We start from the raw sequence: 26,420 nt of genomic DNA, 5'->3' as shown, positions 1-26,420 counted from the left end.
TGGTCGAGGAACTGATAGTCGCCCACCTGGCCCCGGCAGGGCTTAGTAAGTTCTTTGCCGTTGAGCGCGCCTATCGTTTCCCCGGAGGTCAAGCGAAGCTGGGGAATCCGCCGAGGCCTATCATTGCCAAGCTTTTTCATTACCGGGACAGGGATGCTATCCTCCAGGCCGCCCGTAAGCATGGTCCCCTGAAGTATGACAATAACTCTATCTCCATATATCCCGACTTCACTCATCAAGTGCAGCGGCAAAGATCTGGTTTCCTCGGAGTGAAGCGTCGCCTAAGGGACCGGGGACTGAAATACGCCATGCTGTTTCCGGCCCGGCTCCGGATTGAATATCGGGAACGTGCCTATTTCTTTGATCAACCTGAACGTGCTGCCGACTGGTTGGACTCGTTGCCGGCAGATGACTGTGGGAGCGGAGGCCCTGGTGGCGCGGAGGGTGGTGCAGAGGCCCAGGAGTAACAGATGCCCTGGAGGTTCCGATTGAGACTATGCAACGTACTGTACATATTGACTTATTTTCTGATGACCCTGCCCGTGGCGGTGCGGTAACGGGTGATTTCTCCCTTCCTCCTCGGGGGGTTCTTTGTGTAGAAGTATGGGGCGACAGGCACACTGCAGTTGGGGGTGGCTTTTTAGTCAGCAGGGGTGCAGGGAGGGGGGTGTTGTAACGGGTTTGGGTTCTGGGGTTTGTGTTTGGGGACTGGTTTGTGTTTCGTTTCATTTGTTCTGTTCTCTGTTTCATGGTATTTCATTTCTTGCAATGATTGTTCACAGTGGGTCCTGCTGGGGGGTGGGTGTGGAATGCTTCTGCCATAATGGGGGGGGGTGAACTGCGGATTCTTTCCTGGAACGTGAATGGTCTGGGGGATAGAATTAAGCGGGGCATTGTACTGCAATTTTTGAGGCGCCACGCCCCTGATGTTGTGTTCCTTCAAGAGACCCACTTGATTGGTAACGCTTGCAAGGCATTAGACCGCCGGGGTTATCGACTGGTTGCACATGCGGGTTTCACTTCGGGTTCCCGGGGTGTGGGTATTATGGTAAAGTCTTCCCTTGCTCTTGCTATTGATGATGTTATCCTTGATGAGCGTGGGCGGTATGCTGCTGTTTCGGGGAGGTGGGAGGGTAAGCAGGTCGTGTTTGTTGTTGTCTATATCCCCCCGGGACTGCAGGCTACCACTTATGCTGATTTAGGTAGGACTCTTCTTGGGCTGCCTGACGGCCTGTTGGTCCTGGGCGGGGACTTCAATTCTGTCATGTCCGGCGACTGCGACCGACTACCCCCTAGAGTAGTACCACAGTCCCAGATGTGGCTCAGTGAAATGGCTGACACTTTTGGCTTAGTAGATGTCTGGCGCTCACTACATCCCACGCTCCAACAATACACTTTTCATTCTGGCGCGCACGGCAGCCTCTCCCGTATTGACTATCTTTTTATGTTAGCCTCCACTTTGTCCACTGTTCGTGAGGTTCGGCACCTTCCCCGGGGTATCTCGGACCACTCCCCCCTGTTGATCACGATTTCTGTGGGTGGTCGGCATGGTAACAGAGTCCCCCCGATTCCCCCCTGGCATTTTAAAAATCCCCGGCTCCGCTCGGAATTGATTAAAGCAATAGATTGCTATTTTTCTGAGAACCTGGGCTCTGTCACTTCCCCCACTGTTCTCTGGGAGGCCTTCAAGACGGTTATTCGGGGTTCCGCCCTGTCACTCATTGCTACTGAGCGTAGGGTGAAGAGGGAGGCTGTTGTGGCTCTTGAAACTGAAATCACTGCGCTTGAAAGTGAGTTGGGTGGGAATGACACGCCTGCACTGTTGCATGAATTGGAACTGAAACAAGCAGACTATAAGGCCTGTGTCACGGATGCTGCTAAATTGATGCGGTCTAATCAACTTGGTCGACTGTATGATGTGGGTGACAAGGCTAGCAAGCTTCTTGCATGGCTGGATAGAACTGAGCGTGCGAGTCGTGTTGTTCCCTCCATTGTTCGTGATTCTGGTGTTACTGTCTCGGATCCGGGTGAGGTTGTCGAGTGTTTTGTTGACCACTTTCGTATGGTTTATACGCCTGTTAGTGATCGAGATGAGGCCGACTCCAGATTTCTCCTGCGTGACATTGCTCTGCCTACCGTGTCTGATGAGGACTGCCTCGCTTTGGAGGCCCCCTTTACTGTCGACGAGATTGCCCTCGCAATCCGTTCCCTTCGCTCGGGTAAGGCAATGGGCCCTAACGGACTCCCCATTGAACTCTATAAACTTTGCCCTGACAAGATGGCCGCTCATCTTCGTCACATGTTTCTTGAGGCGGTTGAGACCGGATGCCTCCCCCTTGAGCAGCGCCTTGCTACCATAGTGGTCATTTATAAGGATGGCAAACCTCGTGACCGCTGTGCCTCGTACCGCCCCATCTCCCTCCTTAATGCGGAACCCAAAATCCTTGCTAAGGTGCTGGCCAATCGGATGCTTGCTGTTATCTGCGACTTGATCCATCCGGATCAATCCGGGTTCATCCCTCACAGGAACACTGCTCTTAATTTACGTAGGCTCCACAGTGTCCTCGCGAGAGCCTCTACTCTCGCCGAGCCAGCAGTGATCGCCTCCCTTGACGCCACGATGGCATTTGACACCATTGAATGGCCTTATCTATGGGCAGTCCTCGCCAAATTTGGCTTTGGCCCTACCTTCATCGCCTGGGTCAAGCTTCTCTATGAACAGCCGCTAGCTCAGGTCGCTGTGAACGGGAGGTGCTCAGACCCATTCCCTTTGGGCCGTGGCACACGTCAAGGATGTCCCCTTTCTCCGCTTTTGTTCGCTTTGGCACTCGAACCTCTAGCCGCGTGGCTCCGGTGGGAACCCTCGATCAAAGGGATCCGATGGTCCCCTGACCTCGAGGATCGTGTTTCCTTGTATGCGGACGACATCCTCCTTTATCTTACTTCCCCTCAGAAGTCACTCAATGTCCTCTTCGACGTCCTTACGTCCTTCGGTAAGAACTCGGGGCTGGTCATTAATTGGACCAAGTCCTGTGTCTACGCCATAGCTGGTACTCTACCGCCTCTCCCCCGTAGATTTCCCATCCTGGTAGCTACTGACGGTTTTAAGTACCTGGGGGTCCATGTATCCATGATCTCTTCGGTCCGCTATGAGCGGAACTTGTATGCTCCGCTCCGCAGGCTGAAGCAGGATGTTCGGCGATGGCGCGAACTGCCCTTATCCCCATTGGGCCGGGCGGCGCTCTTTAAGATGATGTCGCTTCCCCGCTTCCTCTATGCCCTGCAAAATTTCTTCGACCCCGTTCCAGCCCGCTATTTCCATGAAGTCGAAAGTTTACAGCGGCAACTTATCTGGGATGGCCGTGCCCGGATTGCCTTATCTAAGCTCACACTCTCCTGGTACGATGGGGGTATTGCGCTACCGGATATTAGACGGTACTACTGGGCCTCGCACCTGAGCGCCATCAACCATGCGACATATTCTCCGGAGCCAGCCCCCGCCTTTGCTTTGGATAAGCTGTTGTTGCCCGGCGGCAACTTTAATAGGGCGCTATACTCTAAAGCCCCCTTTCGACTCCTTACGGGCCCAACGAAATGTGCAGTGCGGGCATGGCGGGATGCTACGGTGGCCACGGGCTGGGGTGGCAGACTGACACGTATGACGCCACTATACGACTCGGAGCGACTGGGCAACCTGTGGAAGACGAAGGGGTTTGAGAAATGGGACATGATTGGGATTAGTACTGTGGGGGACCTTTGGACACGTGGCGCGGTTAAGTCCTTTGAATCACTAAAGCTGGAGTACCGGCTCGACGATAAGGAGTACTTCCGTTATATGCAGGTCAGACATGCCTTGTCTTCTGTCTTCCCCTCCGGTACTGATGTTCCGCAGTCCTCCCCTTTGGAGGATCGAGTTTTAGATGGCCATGTCCCAGACAGTACTATCTCCTTAATTTATAAAAAGCTCATCCATAACAGAGCTGACCAGCTCGAGAAGCTCCGGGCTTCCTGGACTGCTGACGGACTTGAATTGGACGACGAGGACTGGCAGTCCGCCGTGTCCTCCCCCAAGGAGGTGGCTATTCCGGCACGACTTCGCTTTGTCCAATTGAAAATCCTCCATCGCGTGTATCTTACTGGAGTGCGTTTGGTGCGAATGGGTCTGATTGCTGACGGACGCTGAGGGCGTGGGTGTGGGATGGATGGTACTTTTCTTCATGTTCTGTGGGAATGTCCAGTGATTGTAGCGTACTGGTCGAGGGTGCATGAAGTTATGAGTCGTGTCACGGGGGTTCCCTTGCTTCCTGAGGCGCGTCGTTGTCTGTTGAATGTGTGGGAACCGTCTGACTGCACTGCTGCCCAGACGCTTTGGGTCACCCTGGGCAATATGATCGCGAAGAGGGATATCGCACAGCTCTGGGGCTCCCCTAGGCCGCCAGTGCTCAGTGCCTGGAAAGAAAACATGGACTGGTCCATGTTTCGAGAGAAGACGGTTTATGAGGCCCGGGGGCGCCCTGGGAAGTGGTCCAGAGTTTGGACTCCCTGGAACACTTATCGTGGAGACATCTGTTCTCCTCCACTTGACTACGAAGTCCCTCTCCCCTCCTCTCCGTGATTTCCGTTCCTCTCCTCCACTCACCAACTGCTCTGCTCTCTTATGCGCGCCACCCCCCCCCTACACTCGCTTTTTCTCCTACATCCATTCCCCTCCTCCCACCTCCAGCAACCCTTGCCACCATGATACCATGTGTTTGTTTGTTTGTGTTCAGTTCAACAAAAACATAAAATTAAACCTCTCTTATCCTGATTTGTATGATACTTCGCTCTTGCCGATAATGTTGATTTGATAGATTGCGCCAGCAACGTTCTGCCTGATATAACATTTTGTGCTCAACAAGTTTTTGTCATAGCGGCCGGCCCGGTGGGGTTGTAGGCAGACGCTGTGTATCGTGCACTTGTAAATAAAGGTTTTCAAAAAAAAAAAAAAAAAAAAAAAAAAAATAATGTAATCACTGTTGGGTAAAATCCTTTGAAGGGTGAGGCAGTAAGATAAGACAATGTATGATAGAGCAGATTGTTTAGCCAGTTATAGAGAGGGACAGGTGGCAAGAAATGACTGTTTTTTTTACTACGTATTCATAGAAACCAAAAAATAAAATGTTCTGAGGCAAAGGAAATACTCAAAAACATGGTGAAGGAAATGTCTAAACACATGGTGGCCTTTGGTGCCCCATCTTACCCTTTCGCCAGAATAAGGTAGGAGGCTTCGGCTCCCTCTAATTATTGTGTCTGCCGGAAACCACTGTGGCTGCTGTAAAGGTAAAAATTGCTTTAGGCAAAACATACTTTAAGGCTAACTTTCACTTTCCACACCAAACTCCACCTCCATGACTACAATGAAAGACTCTCATCAAACTTTTCATTGGCACCGAGGTTTAAGTAGGACCATGATCACACACAGTTTGTTGCCAGCAACCTTGTTTCTAGGAAATCATGCGAAGTAGGAGATGACAATATTATTTTGCTGTAAAGTCATATCTTTAGCCATGGTACCCTTAAGGGTTTAAAGGCTTTAAAGATATGTGTCAGAGCAGTGTATTTGGCTAGTTTGCCTATAAACATTCCATGAGTATAAATAGACTGCATGAAGTATTTTTCTGGCAGACAAATAATACACGCAAATATGTTTAAAGAGAAATAACAGCAAGGATGCATGTTCACCTTGTTAGGATGTAAGGAAGTGGACAAGTTCATAGCCAATGGAAAGAGGTGAATCTTAGTAAAATATACTAATTCAAAACAACAAACGTAAACTCATAAGATTAATGAAAGTTACATAATTTTGCAGAGAAAGGTGAGGATTATCGTTACATGTGCAAGTGATGTTTTCCTAAACATCAGCCTGGCTATGCAGTCTGTGCTATTTATTGGTACTACACTGATACATCCTTATTATTTTGTGTAATTGCGCTCTGATCTCACTGCCCATAGGCATGTGTTCACTAATGATGAAGAGTGTCCTAAGAGTTCTCATCTAGAGCTGATTGTAAGGTATTATCCACTATTGCCAACTGCAAAGTGTGTTATGATTAGTTAATACCATGTGCTGAGAGCATAACCCATTAATTCACTACCATGTATGTGAGGGGATATGACAAGAAGAACAGGCAATTAAGAGCTTTTTCTACTGAGCATGTGGAAAATACATCTATTAACACCCCTATAGGAAGGCCAAAAAGCCGATTGCAACTGCTGGCTCCCAGACCTTCACTGAACCCGGAACACAGGCAAAAAAGAATACTTAGTGTGATCATTCTACTGCCTTGGACTAGCTGAGCCAGTTTCACGATTCCAGAGATCATTCTAATAAGTATATTAATCAAAAAATGGCCATACTTTGGAACAATAGCTGAAGATGAAAACCTAGAGAATTTAATACCACGCACAGAAAATTTATTTTTGGTATTGTTTATTTCTAAGAATGCTCTTTCACTGGCTGTACTAACAAATAAAAACAACAAACCTTCATACATGGTACACAAAAATCTTTATTTCGATGTTCCTCAAATTAGCTAGACATAGATTCCCTTCAAATGTGTTGCCATGAACAACAGGCAGTCACTCCATACTGCCTCTCCGCATCAATCAATCAGTAAATTTGTTTAGCACTTCTTGTCACGCGTGAGGGGGTATACACCCGTTACAACGCATCTTTTACTCCGCACTACCATTACAAAGCGACTTTTACTCCGCATACCATTACAACGCATTGCGCTGGGGGGCGCTCTAGGATAGGGAATAAGTATAATTTACTATCCAACACCTTCCCTAGGGTCCACGGGGACTGGAGTTAGAATAGTAAATTATACTTACCACTATCCAGCACCCCAAAGCGCTATGCGTTGTAATGGTATGCGTTGTAAATACCGCGTTGTAACGGTATGCGGAGTAAAAGTATGCGGAGTAACATGGTACATCCACGTGAGGGTATACAGCCGATGGCAGGGTCCAGTTGATTAGCCAAATAGTCAGGTTTTCAGGAACTTTCAGAACTCAGGAAAAGATAGGGAGGTCCTGTGGTTCTGGGGGTTCTGAACCTGTGTTTCAAATGTCATGATTCTGTTATGAATTTGGTATCAGTGAACCGCAAATAATGAATGCGTTATTCATGAGCATTTTCATCATGTTACACCAATGGATTCACTGTGCATTTGAAGGTTTTGCATTGAACACTTGGGTTTCATCTTGTAAATAGCAGCCATGTTATTTCATTGCCCTTACAGTAGGCTTTCCCCATGGCAGAGCAAGCATTTAAAGGACATAACCTTAGCATGGGTTTGTGCTGACTTCTGCATGACCTGACGACAGCTGACCCTGTTGCTTGAGGCTAACCTCCCAAGCCAGTTCCTTGTTCAGCAGCTGGCGCAATAAAGTTCAAAGAGCAGGACATGTCCGACCTTTTATGGCACCATTCCCACCGCTTCTATCTCCGTCCCATCTGTTGCTGCCTTTCCTTTACAACATGTTCATTGATCTGGGTTGAAGGTTTTATGGTGGGTTTGTCCGGCCTGATGGAACAGGAAACCAAGCATGTGTGCAATCCTTTTTTTAGCCTGGACTTATCTTGAAAGTGATGCTTTGTATGCACGTCCTGGGAATTTCCAACATAATGCACTTCAAAGCAGGAATGTGTGCTTAAGGCGAAATATTCTGTATAAAAGGCCTGTGCGAAGGCCATGCAGCAGACTCTCTCATCCAGTTGCTTTAAGAGTGGCTGGGCGACGGAGCCTCACAATTAATGATAATAAAGATGTCTTTTCATATTTCAGATTCTGTGTTGATTTCTTTGCCACTCTTGAATGGACTACTTATTGGTAAGACCCCTGAGAAGGAGTATTGTAAATATTTGGTTCTTCAGTTGGCGCAACCAACAGGGGCTTCATCATGAAGTGACAACCTGGAGGAGAGATTTTTCAGAGAATAGAATTATGCTGGGGAAGGCAAGACAGGAATCTACTAAAAGAGGTACTCTGTGCACGGAGGTTCTGGGGGATTCTCTGTCTTTGCGGCCTGGCATATTTTTGATTTTTCTGACTTAAAACTCTCCAAAAGATGTCACTCCTGACTGAGCAACCCTTTTTGTGTAAGTTTTTTTTAAAGAGACTGTTAGTGCAGTTAGAAATTGGCAGTTAGAATTTGGACACCTATTTGTTTGGTACAGCTTTGATAAAGTATATGTGGGTCGCTCCCATAGTCCTTAGTTGTTGACGCTTTTGCTAGTGTTTTTGTCGGTGACACTTTGCTAGCGTTTTTGTTGTTGTTGTGTTATTTGACGCCTGCAGACGCCAAAAACCGAGGTTATTTGTTCTTTGCAGGGACTTGGTAAATCCCGTAACCCTTGAAGTTTGATGCTGGATTAGTGAGCTATAAGATGCCTGATCTTAGCGAATTCGAAGCTTTGTATTGGCCAACTTTGTATACGTTTGAATTAACCGGTTTATCTAAATAGGTTAGATTTACAAACATATTTCTTCCTTGGTGATTTTGTATGCGCAGGGAATTAAAATATGTAATAATACATAATAAGGATGCTTTACTCTGTATAATTTTATGAATGGATATGCAGAACGATTTTTGGTGTTCTGCCAGCTGCAGCTAGTGAATTGAGTGTATTTTTGGTTTTTACACTGTTGAGCAGTGTTTCTTGTAAATATGACTTACAGCTACGTATAGTCCGGACTGTCCTGTTTTCGTCCTGAGTGTTGATTTGTGGGTTTAAATGTGTGTTTGAATGCGTGGTTAAAATGTGTGTTTACATGTCTATTTTGTTTGTGAGTTTTGTTGTACATTGCGACGACGCGATTTACAAGAAATGGTTGGAGAGCGCTGCATTGTGTGTCCTAAATGTTTTCAACACTTTCTGTTTATGTCTGAGATGAGCACAATGTGTGTGGTTCACATTTAATGGATATAAATAAGGCCCCAGCCAAAAAAAAGAAATTGCATGTTTTTGCAGAAATAAATACATTTACAGCGTTTTCACTTACATGCACTGTATTAAATGTTCACAGGCAAAACGTTTTTAGCTGCAGTATATTTGAATAGGAATGTTTTTTCAGCCAGCAATTTTTTTGTAGTTCAACACGGGTGGAATTTTGCATGACTGCCCTTTTACATGACAGAGGCCCTAAAATTGACGCAGAATGTGACGCTTTTTAAATTAGGCATATGCGCTAAGGTTTGTGAGTTAATGCATCTCAATAAGAGGCAAGGGATGTAGCGGGCTCTTATATGTAAAAACAATCACAAAGAGAAATAATTGGGTTTTATTAGAAGACAAAAATTATTAATTATGGAAAAATAATTCATAAAAATTAGTGCTACCAAAATCGTTTTTTAATATTCATAAAGCGTAACACTCATGCTATGACCTCTTAGCATTAAAATGTGATTTGCGTTATGTTGCATCACTTAAATGACAAGAATTCATTTGTATAAATTCGCTTGCCATAGGCGCAAGCAAGCTCATTTTTATAACATATAAATTATTATTTTCAGATACCTGACTCTTGGATTATGTAATAGACTTTCTAGTAATCCATATTCTGCAAGGAAATTGTAAAAAATTCATTTTGTAATGCCCAAAATCAGAAAGTCGATTTTGGGTAAATTCACTGTTTAAACTGCATTTTTGCTTCCCTTAAAGTGTCTCAGCCTTAAGCAAATGCATGCATTTAGGTTTTGATATAAGGTTGTGCTTTCTTGTGATTCAGTGGGTTAATGTGCCAGTACTCAGGCTTGTTTTAATATCAGGATTGGAGGTTCTACTTTCAAGCTAGGCCTACGGACAGTTTGCTTATTTAACACTGATGAAGTGTGTGCCATAGGATTGCAACAAGCATTTACTCTAAAAACAACTGGTCTGTGTGTCTGTAGGTTTTCAGGAATATTGATAGTGAATGTAGTTTAATGCTATGGGAATTTAGATAATTTTGGCGCCTAAAATAAGGGAAATTATTTTACAAAATAAGGTTGCATTCTTGCAGGATTAAATAGAGCCTACTGGCTTTGTCAGCTCCACTGTGGCAGAGGCCGGGGGCTGGGAGACTTTGCAACAGCTGGCTCAGCGCGCTCGCTGAGATGTTCTCTTTTCAGTGTTTCCCCATAAATTATGGAGAAGGCCCCTCATGTGTTGCCATTTACAGCCTTTTAATTAGGCCTTTGTTTCCAAGGAATGCAGAATGACCTCTCTGCACGGGCTGCTAAAAGTGAGGTTTCTGGTTTCACTTGGTAACATGAAGGACCTTGATTTAAATGGGGAGATGAAAAGGGGTTTCTTTAAACATCATGTTAAATGCTTGGCAGGACTGCTACAATGTTTGCTAGCTGTGTTTTATTTTACAGAAAACGAAATGATGCATCCAGTTTTAGATAAAAATAACATGCAGCCTTTTTCACACAATTTTGAAGGTTATAGGTTACAGGCCTACGTTCAATACAGATTTGCTCATTAACAGTTAAGTAATAAACAGTTATTTTTTGTGTATGTTGCAATGTTTTTTTTTGTGTTGTGTATTTGTTTGTTTTTGCCAACAGATTATTCATGGATTATTCTAAGGAAGAGAAGACACGTGAGTTTGGCTAGTTGACAAAAGATGTGTTTTTGCGTCATTTCTTTAACAAAAAAAATGTACATGTTTCTGTTTGAGGTATTTACAGCTGTCATGACATATTATATTTGACAATGGACCGACAACTGCGTTGTGCTCAATGTCAAACTGAGGGTGTAGAGTTTGTATGGAGTTTGGACCTGACAATTTAGACAGGCCCAAATATTGGGTTTTTGGCTGCAGGTTTAAAGTGCATAAAATACACATGCCATGGTGCTGCATTTTTGTATGTTTTGTTCATGTTGTTACCATCACAAGTTCTCCTGTGTTCTGAAGAGGTTCATATGACGATATGTACCGCTACACAATTATTGGATGAATTTGGTATAATGATAAATTTCACAGATATGGTTTGCATACTGTGAGGAATAATGGCAGCACTTTTACCAGTGCATGCCTACCTTTGGCTATACATTTGGCTGTATTGAAAATAAATAACTAAACAAATATAACAGGTTCAAAGTGTATCACCTGATGTTACGTACTGCACATTCCCTTAAAGGAATAGGCAGCCCTAAATTGTTATGTATCCTTGATTGGACCTAAGGATAGAATTATAGATCTGTGACTCACGGTGACCTAATTTTTATATTGCGTTATTTAATCATGTTTTGTTTCTCAAATAGCATATGGCTTTTGTCCCCTTGAAAGGAAGCCAGGTTTAATTTTTTTCCTCTCCCTGAAGAGAGAACAGGAACATAGAATTAGAATTTGTGTAACTTTGGTCTTTTGTGTATTCCCCGTTCTCTTGGTGCTGTGTCACATGTCTGAGGCACCCAAGCAAACTCTTGTTCTTGCTATAGATTTTTCTTCTGCTGTTTCGCCCCTGACCAATGTCGCATTATGCTTAGTTATTAGTCATTTTAGTTGTGTCCTAATTCCATTTTCCCTTTTCCCATATTCCTTTCATCAGTCAGCCCATTTATCATTATGGGTGTATTGTTTATGTGTACACTTCTAGACCATAGTTATGTACTAGGGACCCCCCATGTTATGTAAAATGTTTTTTTCCCCCCATGTCAGGTAAAATGTTTTTTCAGACTGACTGTCAAGGTAGTGATAGGCTGGTTCCAATGTCTATTTTTAATTTTTCAGCTTTCTTGTGTTCCTGCTGCTTTAATTTTTGGTGGGATTAGATGTGTTCTAAACATGCAAATACCAGGACTTTCTAGTGTTTGTTCTTTGTCTTCACATTTGATCATTAGCCTTTTGTATTGCATAGTGCACTTAATGCACATTTTTAAAGGGACTTTTTCTTCATGTCTTTGATAATGTGAATGATGTTATCTTTCTATTCGAGATGTTCTAGATAAGGAATTTAGGAACACCTAGGCTTAGTCATTGAGGGAACACATGTATTTACCCCATTAGACAATGCCACTGTGTGAGGAAATTCATCTTGATAGAATTCCTGTGTAGCTATAGATGACAGAGAATAATGAAAAGAACATAACTGAAGATTCTAAAGATACTGTTTTGCCCTTTTTGCCTTTGCTCTTGTATTTTATGCCCATGACACATTGTCACTCCCTTGCAGATTGCAGGTCACCTGCTTGCCAGTCCTTTTGTTAAAACACATGAATTGCTTTTGTGCTTGATTTGAAGGAAACTAACAATTGTGTTACACATCCTGCATCACTAGGGTCCTGCTGAATCTTCCAGAGTCAAAGGAAGAGTGATTCCCTGCAGACCTGTGATCAACACTAAGCTCACACCCCATCAGTGACCGCTCTAAGATGAACAGATTTCCTGGCTCTACACTTCTTGCAAACAAGGAAGTCGCGAAGCGGGACAATGATCATCAGCGCGATCTCAGCAGTACCTCCAAAGCAAGGCAGTTGATTTGCGAAAGGCGTTGCAGAAGAAAGGAGGAGCTGATTCGTTTATTTGTTGTTTGGGCTCTGTACCTGTTATGTGCTGGTAAACCTCTGTCAGTATACATTCCCTTGAGCCATTGGCCCGAGTTTTGGCCACATTCACGCTTTTGCTTTGCACCAGTGGAACGGCAGTGCCCCCGAGCATCCACGTTTAGAAAAAGGCACTACATTCTGGTGCCCAGGAGAGAGCAGCTTGAGCGTCCTCTGACACTAAATAATGAGTGTTGGAGCCTGAAAGCGCTGCTGATTTTGCTGGTCGTTTTTAAATAGTGCTTGGATCTGCACGAGATGCTTTGTGCCCTTGATCAATAAACAGCACATCATTTGTAGTGTCTGCCACAAGAAGAGACACTGGTGCATTGTTTTGAAACACTGAGACTTTCGAGTGAGCTGTGAGTGTTTTCCCCGAGCGGCACTCCAACTAAACAGTATTGTCTCCTCATGAAAGGCCTGACTTGAAGAGGCCCAACGCGAAGTACACTGGAAGCGGATCTGATGGACTTTGGGTATTTTTTGTGAGCTTATATAGACTTGAAGTTTGGAAAATAATTTTTGCTGCTTTGCTGGCATTGTTTTAAAGTATTTCTGTTTAGTAAAAGCAGAATAAAGTCCACTCTCTGTGGAACAGTATCCCTTTTTCATCTGAGAGCATTGATCAGGAACACTATTGTTTCACTTAAACATATAATGAATTACTTAAATGCGTAGGAAGCAATATAAAACGTTATTAGAAAATTCTATGATTTGCTTTCTGCTTAGGACTGTGCAAGTATTACGCATTTGACCTTTTGTTGTTCTTTTTCTCTTGCTGAATTGTATTATGTTTTTTGTTAAATTTTTGATTGGTTACCATTTGCCAGTTGCAGGGTCACGTAGGAGTACAAACGGTTCAGTTTGTGACCTGAGTAGTGGCAGTAGGCCTGCAGGACCTGCAGTGTCCCTATGACCTGCTAATAATCACAGCTGATGTACTCTACCAAGATTGCGTGAGCGACATTAGAAAATGGAGATTGTATTGAGGAATGACGATAAAAAGCAAGAGATGAAAAACAGACATTACAGAATATTGTTCTCTAAGTGCGGTATAGTTCTATCTATTTTAATACTTTAATGTATTTTATTGGCTACTATATTTTGGTATGTTTCCCCCTACACTATTGACGTCTGCACCAACTTCCCAACATACTCTTTCTGTTTCTTCACATGAGCTTCATATTTTACCTGAACATGAACTGGTTAGGTCAGAGTTTACTGATAATTTCTTTGGTACAGTATTTACATCAACACCAGCGAGTGATGAAATATAGACATGGTCTCAGAATTAGCATGAGTATAGGTTATTGCCTATGTAAGGGCAAAAGGATGCTCTGTGGTTCTGGGGGTTCTGAACCTGTGTTTCAAATGTCATGATTCTGTTATGAATTTGGTATCAGTGAACCGCAAATAATGAATGCGTTATTCATGAGCATTTTCATCATGTTACACCAATGGATTCACTGTGCATTTGAAGGTTTTGCATTGAACACTTGGGTTTCATCTTGTAAATAGCAGCCATGTTATTTCATTGCCCTTACAGTAGGCTTTCCCCATGGCAGAGCAAGCATTTAAAGGACATAACCTTAGCATGGGTTTGTGCTGACTTCTGCATGACCTGACGACAGCTGACCCTGTTGCTTGAGGCTAACCTCCCAAGCCAGTTCCTTGTTCAGCAGCTGGCGCAATAAAGTTCAAAGAGCAGGACATGTCCGACCTTTTATGGCACCATTCCCACCGCTTCTATCTCCGTCCCATCTGTTGCTGCCTTTCCTTTACAACATGTTCATTGATCTGGGTTGAAGGTTTTATGGTGGGTTTGTCCGGCCTGATGGAACAGGAAACCAAGCATGTGTGCAATCCTTTTTTTAGCCTGGACTTATCTTGAAAGTGATGCTTTGTATGCACGTCCTGGGAATTTCCAACATAATGCACTTCAAAGCAGGAATGTGTGCTTAAGGCGAAATATTCTGTATAAAAGGCCTGTGCGAAGGCCATGCAGCAGACGCTCTCATCCAGTTGCTTTAAGAGTGGCTGGGCGACGGAGCCTCACAATTAATGATAATAAAGATGTCTTTTCATATTTCAGATTCTGTGTTGATTTCTTTGCCACTCTTGAATGGACTACTTATTGGTAAGACCCCTGAGAAGGAGTATTGTAAATATTTGGTTCTTCAGTCCGACGATAAAGGGGTAGCTCTTTCTATGTCTTCCTTGCTAGGTAGGAGAAGGAACGACCTCTGCATCTGCTAGGTCAGATGCAGGGGTGAAAGTTAGAGACGGAAGTGGAGCGGAGATGTATGGTGGGCGATGTAAGTATAGTCGATGGTTCAAGTAGGTGGGTCAGCAGTTGTGTAGGGCCTTGTATACGTCTGCCAGGAGCTTGATACCTAGCATCTTTTCTGTACAGGGAGCCAGTTCATTTCCCTGAGGTAGAGGGAGATGTGGGTTTGTCTAGGGAATTCCAGGGCGAGTCTGGCTGCTGTGTTCTGTATGGTCTGTAGTTGGTTCGTAGCGTGGTCAGTGGGGGTCTGAGTGAAGAGGGCCACCATGATGCACCAAGGGGGAGCTTTTGTTTCTGAAGGTCAGTACTTCTGTCGTGTCTGTGTTGAGCTTCAGGCAGTTGTCTTTCATCAAGTTGGCAACGTCTGTACTGCAGTTGTGGAAGTTGTTCTTGGTGTTGGTGTCTTCATAGAGAGAGAGGATGAGTTGTGTGACATCGGCGTAGGATATGATGCCAGTCCATGGGTTTTGATGATGCTGGACAGAGGTATCATATAAGTGTTAAAAAGGGTGGGGATGAGCGAGGAGCCTAAGGGTACTCCACAGATGATTTCCTTTGGTTCGAAGGTGAAGGGTAGAATGCCTTTTTGCATTCTTCTGGTAAGGAGAGGCCATCCATCGAGAGCAGCTCCTTGGATGCCCCTGTTGTGCAGCCTTGTGATGAGTGTGTGGTGGGAGCCATATCGTAGCCTTCTAAGAGGTCTATGAGGATCAGAGTCACAGTCTCTCCTCAGTCGAGTAGGGATTGGAGGTTGTAGGTAGCCACCATGAGGGATGTCTTGGTGTTGTTGTTGCTGCGGAATCCAGACTGAGAGCAATCCAGTAGGCAGTTTGGTTCCAGATGTGAGGAGAATTGTTGGTTGACAACTTTTTCTAATAAGTTGACAGGGAATGGGAGCAGGGAGATCGGTTGTCAGTTGTGGAATTCACTGGTCTCTGCTAATGGTTTCTTTAGTAGGGGGTTGACTTTTGCATGTTTCCAGTCTTTGGAGAAGGGGGCTGTGGCTATTGATGTGTTAAAAAAGGCAATGAAAAGGTGGCTGATTTCATTACAAGACCAGAGGCTACCATTATGCAATAACTTTTTATTGCTGCCCCAACATTCAGCCCCCTAAAGAACAATAATACATTATAAAGCAATAGGATGTCCAAACAGAGTCATCATCCTCTTTTATTTGTTGCTTCATTACAGATAAGTACTTCTGTTATTTGTTTGTCTGTTTCTACTTATTGATTGCTGTTAAAGATCATATCTAGTCTTTAGTCATAGTTTAGGACTGCCCTTCCAATTAATAGCTGGGCCTGATAAGTTTATAGGGAATTGAGTTTAACCTTTGTTAATATTGTGTCAACGCTACTGCTTGACTTGTGTCAATACCTGCTTGAAAGACCGCTAGTCATTTGGCTGAGTATATTTGTGTAACACGAGGGTCCAGCCTGTAACATCCGGCCTCTTGGTCCCTTATCGGCTTCTTCCCATGTAGTCAAACTGCTTCTATTTCAGTGGCAGCTTTCAAGCAGTAACACCACTTGCTCCTCAGTGCGATCATGGGTCCACAGCAATCTCACACCTCCGCTTTCCACTACTTTGGGAAGCGGGTGATTGCGGAAGCTTTGGGTTTGTGATCAGGCAAGTATTTGAATATCAAAGATGACTAGAAATCCTCAATTGGAGGTTTCAGGCAGGCTGCCCGGCAGAGTTGGTGGAGGCCAAGTGCAACCCTTACAACTAAGATCCAAGCTATTCTGGACTGGGAGGGTCCAACAACATAGAATCAAGTCAAGGCATTCCTTGGTTTCACTGTGTATTATAGGAGGTTTGTGAAGGGGGTATGAATCCATTGTGACACCTTCACAGAATTCACATCCAAGAAAATGCCCAAGAAATTCACCAGTTAGCTGTCAAAAGGCTTTTGACACCCTGAAAGAGGCAATGTGCTCAGCACCCATTCTAAAAACTCCAGACTACACCAAGCAGTTAATGTGCATACTGATGCCTCTGAGCTAGGGATAGGAGCGGTCCTATCTGAGAGCAATGATGATGGCCAAGACCAGCCCGTTGCTTTTATAAGTAGGAGGTTACTCATCTGTTACAGAGACCCATTTAGGAAGTTGTCAGGTTGTCCCGTCACAGCCCGAAGGTTTTGGACTCCATTTCCCATTGGGCAGTGTGATGCGCAGAGATACGTCCTGAGGTATATTCGACGTCAAGGCGGCATTAAAGGAAGTACGGGTGAACAAGCGATGCTGATTATTCTTCTTGGATCCAGTCGTGACGCTGGTTGCCGGTTCCCATTCTTGGACTCGTTATTGTGTGGTAAGGGTGCCTTAGCACTGACTTTCATTTACGAACTGTTCTTGGTGAGTTTCGCTATTTAAAACATTTCACACGCGGCCGTGATGGAAACGGCTTGGGTGTAATTTTCCAGCATATTAAACAGTTGCTGTGTAACCAAAAGGGTTGTGGGTTCAAAAAGGGCACGCTACTACATCCCACAATGGAACCATTTTGGGTGTATTAATTTTTTGCCACTACCATAAACGTGCAACGTAACGGCATTTCTGAGTTCTAGTGTGCTGTGTATTGTTTGTTGTTTAAACAGCCGTGACGGAAACGGCACAACTCTTGCATTGTAGTGTGTTCATAATCCACATTAAAAACAGCTGTAATTGTGTACTTGGTATTTTGGAGGATGCACTACTAGCTGAAGCCGGGTTTACAAATGGCAAGTGTATAGTGCTACATTGGAATGGTATGACAAAGCTGTGTTGAGAAACGGTGGATAAAAACAGTGAATATTGTTTTGGTTCTTATTAACCAGCAAATTCCCATATACTGGGTTGTGTGTTATTTGGAATCCTTGTTTGCTTTTGATTCTTTGTCTTTACTATTATGTTTTGAGTAACAGGGGGCATTTGAAGTACGTGGTGAGAAGCTCCCCTGTGAAGTGGAATACCCTGATTGAAAGGGTGGGTACACGGATAAAAGATCACTCCTCTTTATTCCTGGACACACACTACATGCTGATGTACTGTTTACTCTTTTTTGTATATTCATGTTCCTCTATGTCTTAAAAGGCAAATGAATTGCAAAAACATGGAAAAGATAGAGCCATATGCATATCATGATTATAATGAAGACCAGGTGCTGTTGTTTTCTTTTACAGGTAATAGAGAGTGTAACGCATTACCTATAACAGTTCGAAAGTGATAGAATTGTGTTTAGCTAATGGTATCTAATTGTTTGCTTTCTTTCATAAGTCTCCCTCCCTGCTGTCCCCATCCTTTCCTTCCCTCATTTGATCAGATCAACATTCTGTGCTGTAATAGCTTCCAGAATTGAGAAGTTCAAGAGGTTGAACACCTTTTTTGCATCAAACCAACTCCGAGGTATCAAACGATCTCCGTGTGACGCTATCAGAGCTGACATCATCAGGGAGCAGCTTTGGACTGCCATTGAGAGGGAGGCATTTGGTTTGTACCTGAAGAAGATGAGACAATACCTGTTTGGTACTCACTTCACAGTTCAAACTGACCACAGACCTCCCAAATGGCTAATGCAAATGAAAGGTGAGAATGCCAAACTTTTGAGGTGATACGTCTTCCTACAGGCAACAGACTTTACAGGGGGGTGGCGCTTGCCTGGCCCAAAGATGGCTGCTTGCTAAGTGAGCTCCGCTAACCGCCACATCGATCCGTCAGCTATTAGCTATAATTATCCTGGTTACTCGCTCGAGATCCTGAGCGTGCTGTGCCCATTTGAAAACGCTCTGAAGGCTGTAGGAACGGAGTAATTCAGCTCGGCCGGGCTGCAGTTCTCGGACCAGACGCTGCTTCCCCTGAGCCGCGTGACGCAGCTGCTGAAGAGGACGACGATTCCTGCTGAGGCAGGTGCGAGCGTTCACCCGGCCCTCGCAACCATCGAGGTTTGGAGATGGCTGGACCCTCTGGTTGTGACGATCCTTCTGCGGAGGGAGTGGTGACTCTGCCGGCGACTGGGCTGCTGAGCTCTGTGGCGTGTTTGGTGATACGGAGGTCGAGGCCATGCTGCGGAGATGATCTTTGACATGCGGCCTGACTGGCACCGACCTGGCGTGCAGGCCTGCTGGCAGACTACCTCCGGAGTGGATTCTTTGGCATTAGGCGAGTGCAGGGGGCCTGGATTTGTTGCGAACATTACACCATTTGCCTCATCACCTGGCGGGAAACACTGCACGGCAGACTTTTATGATGATTTTCCCCGTGAGTAGATAATCTGTGCAGGATTGGGGTGATTGGACCTTTAGCTTTCAGGGAGTGCCTCCTTACTGTGAAATATAACTTTATGCTGAAATGTATCATTCTGCTGACCCTTACTCGCATAGGCCAGGCTTATTGGTACGGGAAGTCAGCATCATATTGAGTGAGAGATGCTATCCATCAATAGTTGTTTACGAGGCTCCCTGAGAGACTTAGTACCTCCAGTGGAAGTCTCTTATTATTTGGAAAGTGGCTGTGTGGCATTGGGACCCCACAGAAGTGATGGCCGGTAACATCTACCCCAATACGTTTTACGCTCAACCGTCACAAGTTAAATAATGCTTATTACTAAACAATTGTAGTTTTCTTGCTATATGTACTAGTAATTGCTAGTGAGGGGGAAGTGAGCCGCTTATGCCTAGTTGGGGTTGGCATGGCGTGGGTGGGGGGGTTGGTACTTTTGTTACAGTTCACATGGTCACACTGGGCGTGATTGATTATGGCAAAGCATTTGTTATAGCAGCTAGGATTGTCAGAACATGTGAAAGTGAAGAATGACGCACAGTGGACATGGGGAGGGATATAGAAGAAGCCTGTGATTAATGACATGGAACAGGAGGGGCTTAAATGACCATAGAAAATTGTGTAAAATTCTGGCGTACTTGAACAGAAAGGAGGTAGACATTGCGCTGCTGCAAGAGACGCATCTTGCCCCTAATAGCGCTATGCTCACGAGGTGTAACCTAGCAAGGCCATTCCATGCAGGCGGCTTCATCTCACACTCCAGGAGTGTAATTACCTTGGTTAATCCCAAGTCAGGCATACAACTTGAAGAATGCAAGACTGATCCTGCTGGTAGATTTGTAATCTCAAGATGTCATCGTAGGGGGGCTGACTTTCAAATTCTAAATACATACAGGCCTGACTATGATGGCCCTCAGTTCTACCATTCACTTTTAACATACATTAGGGGCTGCCACTCATTGCCACTAATTTGGGGTGGGGATCTTAACTGCGTGTTGGATCCGGCGCTTGATCGATTGAAGAGACCCTCAGATTTTAGAACCATTGAAAATAATGTTGGAAGAGCACCACGGGGAAGCTGACAGCAAAATCAAACAAATGGGGGCATACACATTGGCCAGATCCTATGGTGAGGGAGACAGGCCGGGCTCAGTGCTGGCGGCGATTGCACGCTGACGGTATGAGTCTGGAGTCACCCAAGAATTATTAGATGAGAAGGGAACTGCCCTGAAAGAGCAGGCGGAAATAGTATATAGATTTGGCCAATATTATCAGAACCTGCACAGTTCCAAAGTTACCCCAGACAAAGAAAATATAGTGAACTACCTGAAATACATACAAGTACCCTGGCTGATGAATAGCCACAGAGAGTATCTCATGAGACCTCTTGATGCTGTTGAGATCCGTATGGCACTCAACTCCATGCGGGATGGAAGTGCACTTGGCCAAGATGGGCTCACTGTGGCCTTTTATAAGGCCCATACTTGATCACTCTTCCAGGAGAAGGAAAACCTGGCATAATGCCCCCTCCATGCGTGAGGCACTGATCGCAACCATATTGAAACCTGACAAGGCTCCTTAGGAGTGCTCATATTATATACCACTATCATTGATAAATGTCGACACTAACATGTTTGCTAAAATATTGGCCAACAAACTGACCCCGCTTTTGGCTATTTTGGTGGGTCCTGAGCAGGCCGGCTTTGTACCTGGCCGTACAGTAGCCTACAATCTGATAACAGTTTTTGCGGCTCTATAGCATGTTAAACCGGGTATCAAGGCGGCAGCAGCTGAAAAAGCCTTTGATTTGGTTGAGTGGAAGTACATGCTGGTGGTGCTAAGGCATTTGGGAGTTGGATACATTTTTTGAAGATTAATTTCATTGCTTTATAACCCCTCACCCCCACAGCTCGTGTGCGTTTGGGAGATATTGTTTCCTCCCCATACAGATTTCTAGAAGCACAAGACAAAGGTTCCCCTTGTCACCATTGCTGTACACCGTGGCTTCGGAACCCTTGATCTGCGCTTTTCGTGAGTATCACGGCAATAGGGGCATTTGTTTCCCCAACTATAATCTTATTGTCTCTGCTTACATGTACGACATGCTACTGTACATACGGCATCCGGGCACTAATCTTTGTCCAGTTATCCGAGAGGTGTTGCGATTTGGCAGCATATCGGGTCTAAAAATGTATTGGGATACATGTATTATCTTTTCTTTGACCTGGGCCACAGTGCAGATGGCCTTAGATTAGCCCCTTCAATGGACGTCAGAACTGGTCCGATACCTGGGTATACAGGTCCACTCCGATGCAGAACAAGTACTCAGGGCAAATTATGGCCGGGCAATCACTAAATTGGAGGAAGATATAGACAGATGGATCCGCCCTCCTCTCTCACTTGTGGGGTGTGTGTCGCTGATGAGAATGATAATACTACCCAGATTCCTTTTTCTTTTTGTTAATATTCTGGTGGTGGTACCCCAAACAATTTTTAAAACACTAAGGACCCTGTTGAGTAAATTATCTTGGGCTGGTAAAACTCCCCGTGTTAAACTGGATATACTTACTTTGCCTTATTCTGCGGGGGGCCTGGGGGCACCAGACCTGGAGCTATATTATCTCACACTTGGATCCACGGCCCACATAACTTGCCACATCTTCAAATAGAGAAGGTAGCTGCAAGCCCTGACCACCTCCCTCGTTGTCTTTTTCAGGCACCAATTAGGCCCTGCAGTGTGCTGGACTCAGTTAACTCTACTATTCACGTCTGGCACGTCTCTCTAAGAAAACAGGCAGGTGACTTATTATTTCCCAACTAATGCCGGTGGAATGGTGCCATTGGCTTAGCATTAGAGCTGAGAGAGGGGTGCGACACTCGCTGGGAGCTTTGCGGATACTCGTGATGGGCAATTAGTTTGTGGAAGGAAGAATGTGCACTTGGGAGGAGGCAGCAGAAGGCATACCTGACCTTACCCCTCTCACACAATTTCATGTTTTTAGAGTTCGTCATGCACTGAGAGCCTTACTTGGAGACAAACTGCAATAACCTCTGGAGTTAGCCTCTCGCTCGCTGGTGATACGCTCAGAATCCCCCCTCAAGGTAGTTTTGAACGTTTATGCCAAGTCACAAGCATTTAAGCATACGCAATAAGCCAAGGCTCGACTGGAGTGGCAACATGATATATGGATTCACCTCACTGATGATATATGGCGTTACTGCTGTGAAGCCTTCAAGGATTTCACTTAATCGACAGCACAGACTGGTCCATTTCAAGTATCTCAATAGGGTACACTATACGCTGCTGAGATTATTTCGATATGGGCTTAGGGATACAGACTGCTGCGAACGCTGTGGGGAGGCAAAGGCAGGCTTGTTGCATGTGGCATGGTTATGACAACCAGTGGCGGACTTTTGGAAACACATTTTTCATATATTACATGAGATTACAGTTCAATCCCTCTCACCTGATCCTTTACTAATGCTTTTGGGGTACACAAAGACTCTGAATAAGGGTCTACTCTTTTAAAAGGTTTTGGGGTCTATAAGCGCAATATTTGTTGTCGACACAAGCTGATATTGGGGATAATGACTGAATGTATGTTGGATGAGGTTGCCCCCCCCAAAAAAAGAATAATAATAAGCCATATGAGTCTCGTATTAACAGATTATAACAGCTTAATATCCTACATGTAATCGCTTGCACTCAGAATAGTGAACTCTGCAGACTGTCCTAGTATGGTTCTAGAGTATTTTATCCCACTATGCACACCCTGACTGTAACATTATAATGCTATAATGCTATTGTGTTATGTGACAGCAATTGTTGCCAGCCACATGAAGGCACGTTTGTGATGTATATTCTGCTCTGTGTACCAATGTGAACTGGGTTATGAAAATTTATAAAAATACATTTAAAAAAAAACAAAAATAGGGGAACAGACTTTACAGTAGAAACCCGACCTAGGACTGCCCATGCCAATGCACATTGACTTTCCAAGTTCTTCCACTTAAAAAAATGAAAATAAAATGTATAAAGTGTGACAATTACCCAGGTGTATCGAGGCACTAGCAGACACGGACAAGCTAAAAATCTAGCAGATATCAAGATTATTTACTGAATAGCCACGTTTTTAGATTCTTCCTGAATTCCAGTAGATATGTCTAAAGTTTTAGTTCTGTCAGGAGTGAGTTCCACAGCCTTGCTGTGCTTGAGATGAATCCTCTACCACCCCAGTTGGCTTTCTTAAATCTGAGGATTACAAGGTTTCCACTGGTGGATGAGCGTAGGGAGCATGTTGGGATATTCAGGGCCAGCGCCTTTCTGTGACCTGAAGGCAATACAGAGTGTCTTAAACTGGATGTGTTTACTTATTAGGAGCCAGTGTAATTGGATCAATGCTTGAGATGTGGATTTATATTTTGGGATGCCTAGCAGTAATTGTACTGCTGCATTCTGCAGCGTTTGTAACTTATGTAAATATTGCTTATGAATATTAATAAAAAACTTGTTGCAGTAGTCAACTTTGGATGAAATAAGATTCGTAAATACCATCTTTTGTAGGCTCAATGGAATGAAAGGCAACACCTTCCTTAGAGTTTTCAAAATGAAAAAACACGAGGAAGTGATGTGATTTATTTGTCCCTCACAAGATAGCTTACTATCAATAATTACTCCAAAGTTTTTTACTTTACCACTGGGGATCGGTAAAATCCCCAGTTCCTGGGGCCACCAGTTGTTCGACCAAAAAGAGGGGTTATTACCAAACAACAGTATCTCAGTTTTGCATGTCATCCGCAAACGAAACCAGAGAAAAGCCGAATGATCTGAGTAGAGCTGAGAATGGGGTAACACAGAGATTAAATAGAGGGGGGCTCAGATATGAGCCCTGGGGGACCCCAGACGGCAAAGAGAAGGCTGGTGAGATAAACTCACAGAGAGAGACTGTCTGGATACGGGCAGCCAGAAAAGAGGTGATAAACTTGAGTGCCATGTCTTTGATCCCAATTGATTCAAGGTGACCATTTAAAAGAGCGTGATTAATCGTATCAAATGCGGCTCAAAGATCCAAGAGGATCAGAGCTGCATTCACTCCACTATCTATCATCTGCCTGATTTCTTCTGTGGCTGTAATCAACACCAGTTCAGTACTATGATGACTCCGAAATCCAAACTGTGTAGAATCAAGACTCTTTGTTTTGTCTAGAAAGGTAGTTAAGTCCTGGTTGATGATTTTTGTGACCAATTTGGCAGGAAAAAGCAATCGATTAATTGGTCAATAATTGTTGGGGTCCGCAGTATCTAAGTTTTGTTTTTAATAATGGAAGAATAGACCCTATCTTCTAGTCTATTGGAAAATATCCTGCTTCAAATAGGTTGTTGGACATGGCTGTGAGGTGTGTGGCTATCACCTCTGGGACCAAGTGCAGTATCTTGGCCAGACATGGGTCCTGTGGTGAGCCCCATTTAATCTGCATCAGTGTCTTTTGTGTCTGATCCACCATAAGAGGCGCAAAATAGGATAGGGGACTGACATTATGTGTGTCCTTCGCCAGTCTGTTGTTTAAATCAACAGTTTGACTAATATCTAGAAAAGACTCATAGACAGATTTAACTTTGTCTTGGAAGTGAAGGGCTAGTTTGTTACAGAATTGTTGATTAATATTAGGATTCTTTGGATCTGGAAGTTTTTATAGTTTTTTAACTGTTGCGATAATTCCTTAGAGGTTTTCACAGATCCTTCTATTTTTGCCTCAAATTATTTATTTTTCTCAATTAGACTAGTCAGTCAGTCAATCACTTTTATTCGATTTTTAAAAAATCATAAAAAGACACAGGATATATTTCAAAGATAACGCACAAAAAGGAAAACAATCACAGGAAATATTTACACAATATATATACATAATAAGTCATAAATCATATCATCAAGGTGATGGTTTGTAAAGTGACATGTGCATAAACAATCAATGTATACAATCAAAAGGTTAAAAGAGACAGTTAAAACATTTTAAAACATCGATATATCTATTGTCTATTAAGGTTACACTTAGGAAATTTCGTTTATAATTAATCCATTATTACCTTTGCTGCGCTTCTTATTAATGCGTACTCCTGCTACTAAAAAGTTAGCAACGTGAAAAGTGACGTGTGCATTGTGGAAAAGTTGCAGGAATAAGAGTGCAGGCCTAACTTGTAAGAAGCGAGCCTCTCTAAGGATGGGAACAAGATATTTTCTTCTGATTTTGTCATAGTGATCACAGAACATAATAAAATGTAAAGTGTCCTGGGATGAAAAGTTATCACAATCACAAGGTTTGTTATTATCAGGAGTTTCCCATCTGTAGTATGTGCCCAATAAAAAATGTATTAAATTCAAACGAAATCTAATTAAAAGAAAGCGGTGGAATGGATTATTTACAAATACCAGGTAAGGTTCTGGGCCTGGGACAGTTTTTAGTGCAAAGTTCCTTCTCACTGTCATTTTCTTTAGTTCAATTTCCTCTCGCTCTGTTATAAAAAGGTTTATCAGTGATTCCTTAATTGTTTTAACATCCTCCTTCCGTATGCTCTCGGGGGAATTAAAAAGGTCGATACGTCCAACATGGGCTAGCATATTTTTCACATACATCATCCATGGGATCTTAAGTACTCCATCCATACTTAGACAATCTTCCAAAATGTTGTGATTTAAAGAAATCAGGAAATGACAGGGGCAGATTTTATGACGTCTGAGACATACCAAAACCCCAATTCTGAATGAATAGTAAAAGTGGGGGTAGACTGGGGAACTGTAAGTAATGATCTTAAAAACCTGTTCTCTGCCCTTTGGATAAGGACAGGACTTGTGTATCCCCAGATTGAAGCCCCGTAGGTGGCGATCGCAATACTCTTAGCATTATATACTTTGAAGATCGCGTTCGTCGGTCTTGACCCCAATTTCCTTGCAAAGTTCAAAATGGCTCCTGCCGATCTACTCACTGCGTTTGATTTGGCTTATGTTGAGCACCCCAAGTGCCTTTATCATCAAATAGGACACCCAAATAGGGAAAAGAAGGAACCCTCTGTACCTCCTTTCCCGTGCAAACCAGGGTTATGGGTTTCATCCTTTTACCATTGAGTCCCATGATCATGACGTGAGATTTTTGCGTATTTATTTTTAAATCTAGAGAGGTCATGAAATCCCCAAAAGAGGCCAATAATTTGTTACGGGCAACACCTGTTCTCGCCAAGAGGACCGCGTCGTCCGCGTACAGGAGGACCGGGATATTAGTCTCTCCTGCACGTGGAACA

General features: G+C 44.0%; 1 protein-coding gene across 1 annotated transcript in view; it reads right to left on the bottom strand.

Annotated features, from left to right (window-relative positions):
* The window catches only part of LOC147708713 (uncharacterized), a 273,705-nt gene that overhangs the window by 70,123 nt on the left and 177,162 nt on the right, over positions 1–26,420 (bottom strand). Inside the window, exon 17 of the mRNA XM_086925763.1 lies at positions 5,240–5,311. Within this exon, the coding sequence (XP_086781889.1) occupies positions 5,240–5,311 (72 nt within the window). The remainder of the gene's footprint in view (positions 1–5,239; positions 5,312–26,420) is intronic.

Source organism: Lissotriton vulgaris, chromosome 6 (genome assembly GCF_964263255.1).
Source record: "Lissotriton vulgaris chromosome 6, aLisVul1.2, whole genome shotgun sequence".
Taxonomy (NCBI): Eukaryota; Metazoa; Chordata; class Amphibia; order Caudata; family Salamandridae; genus Lissotriton; species Lissotriton vulgaris.
This window is presented reverse-complemented; position numbering and strand designations above follow the sequence as displayed.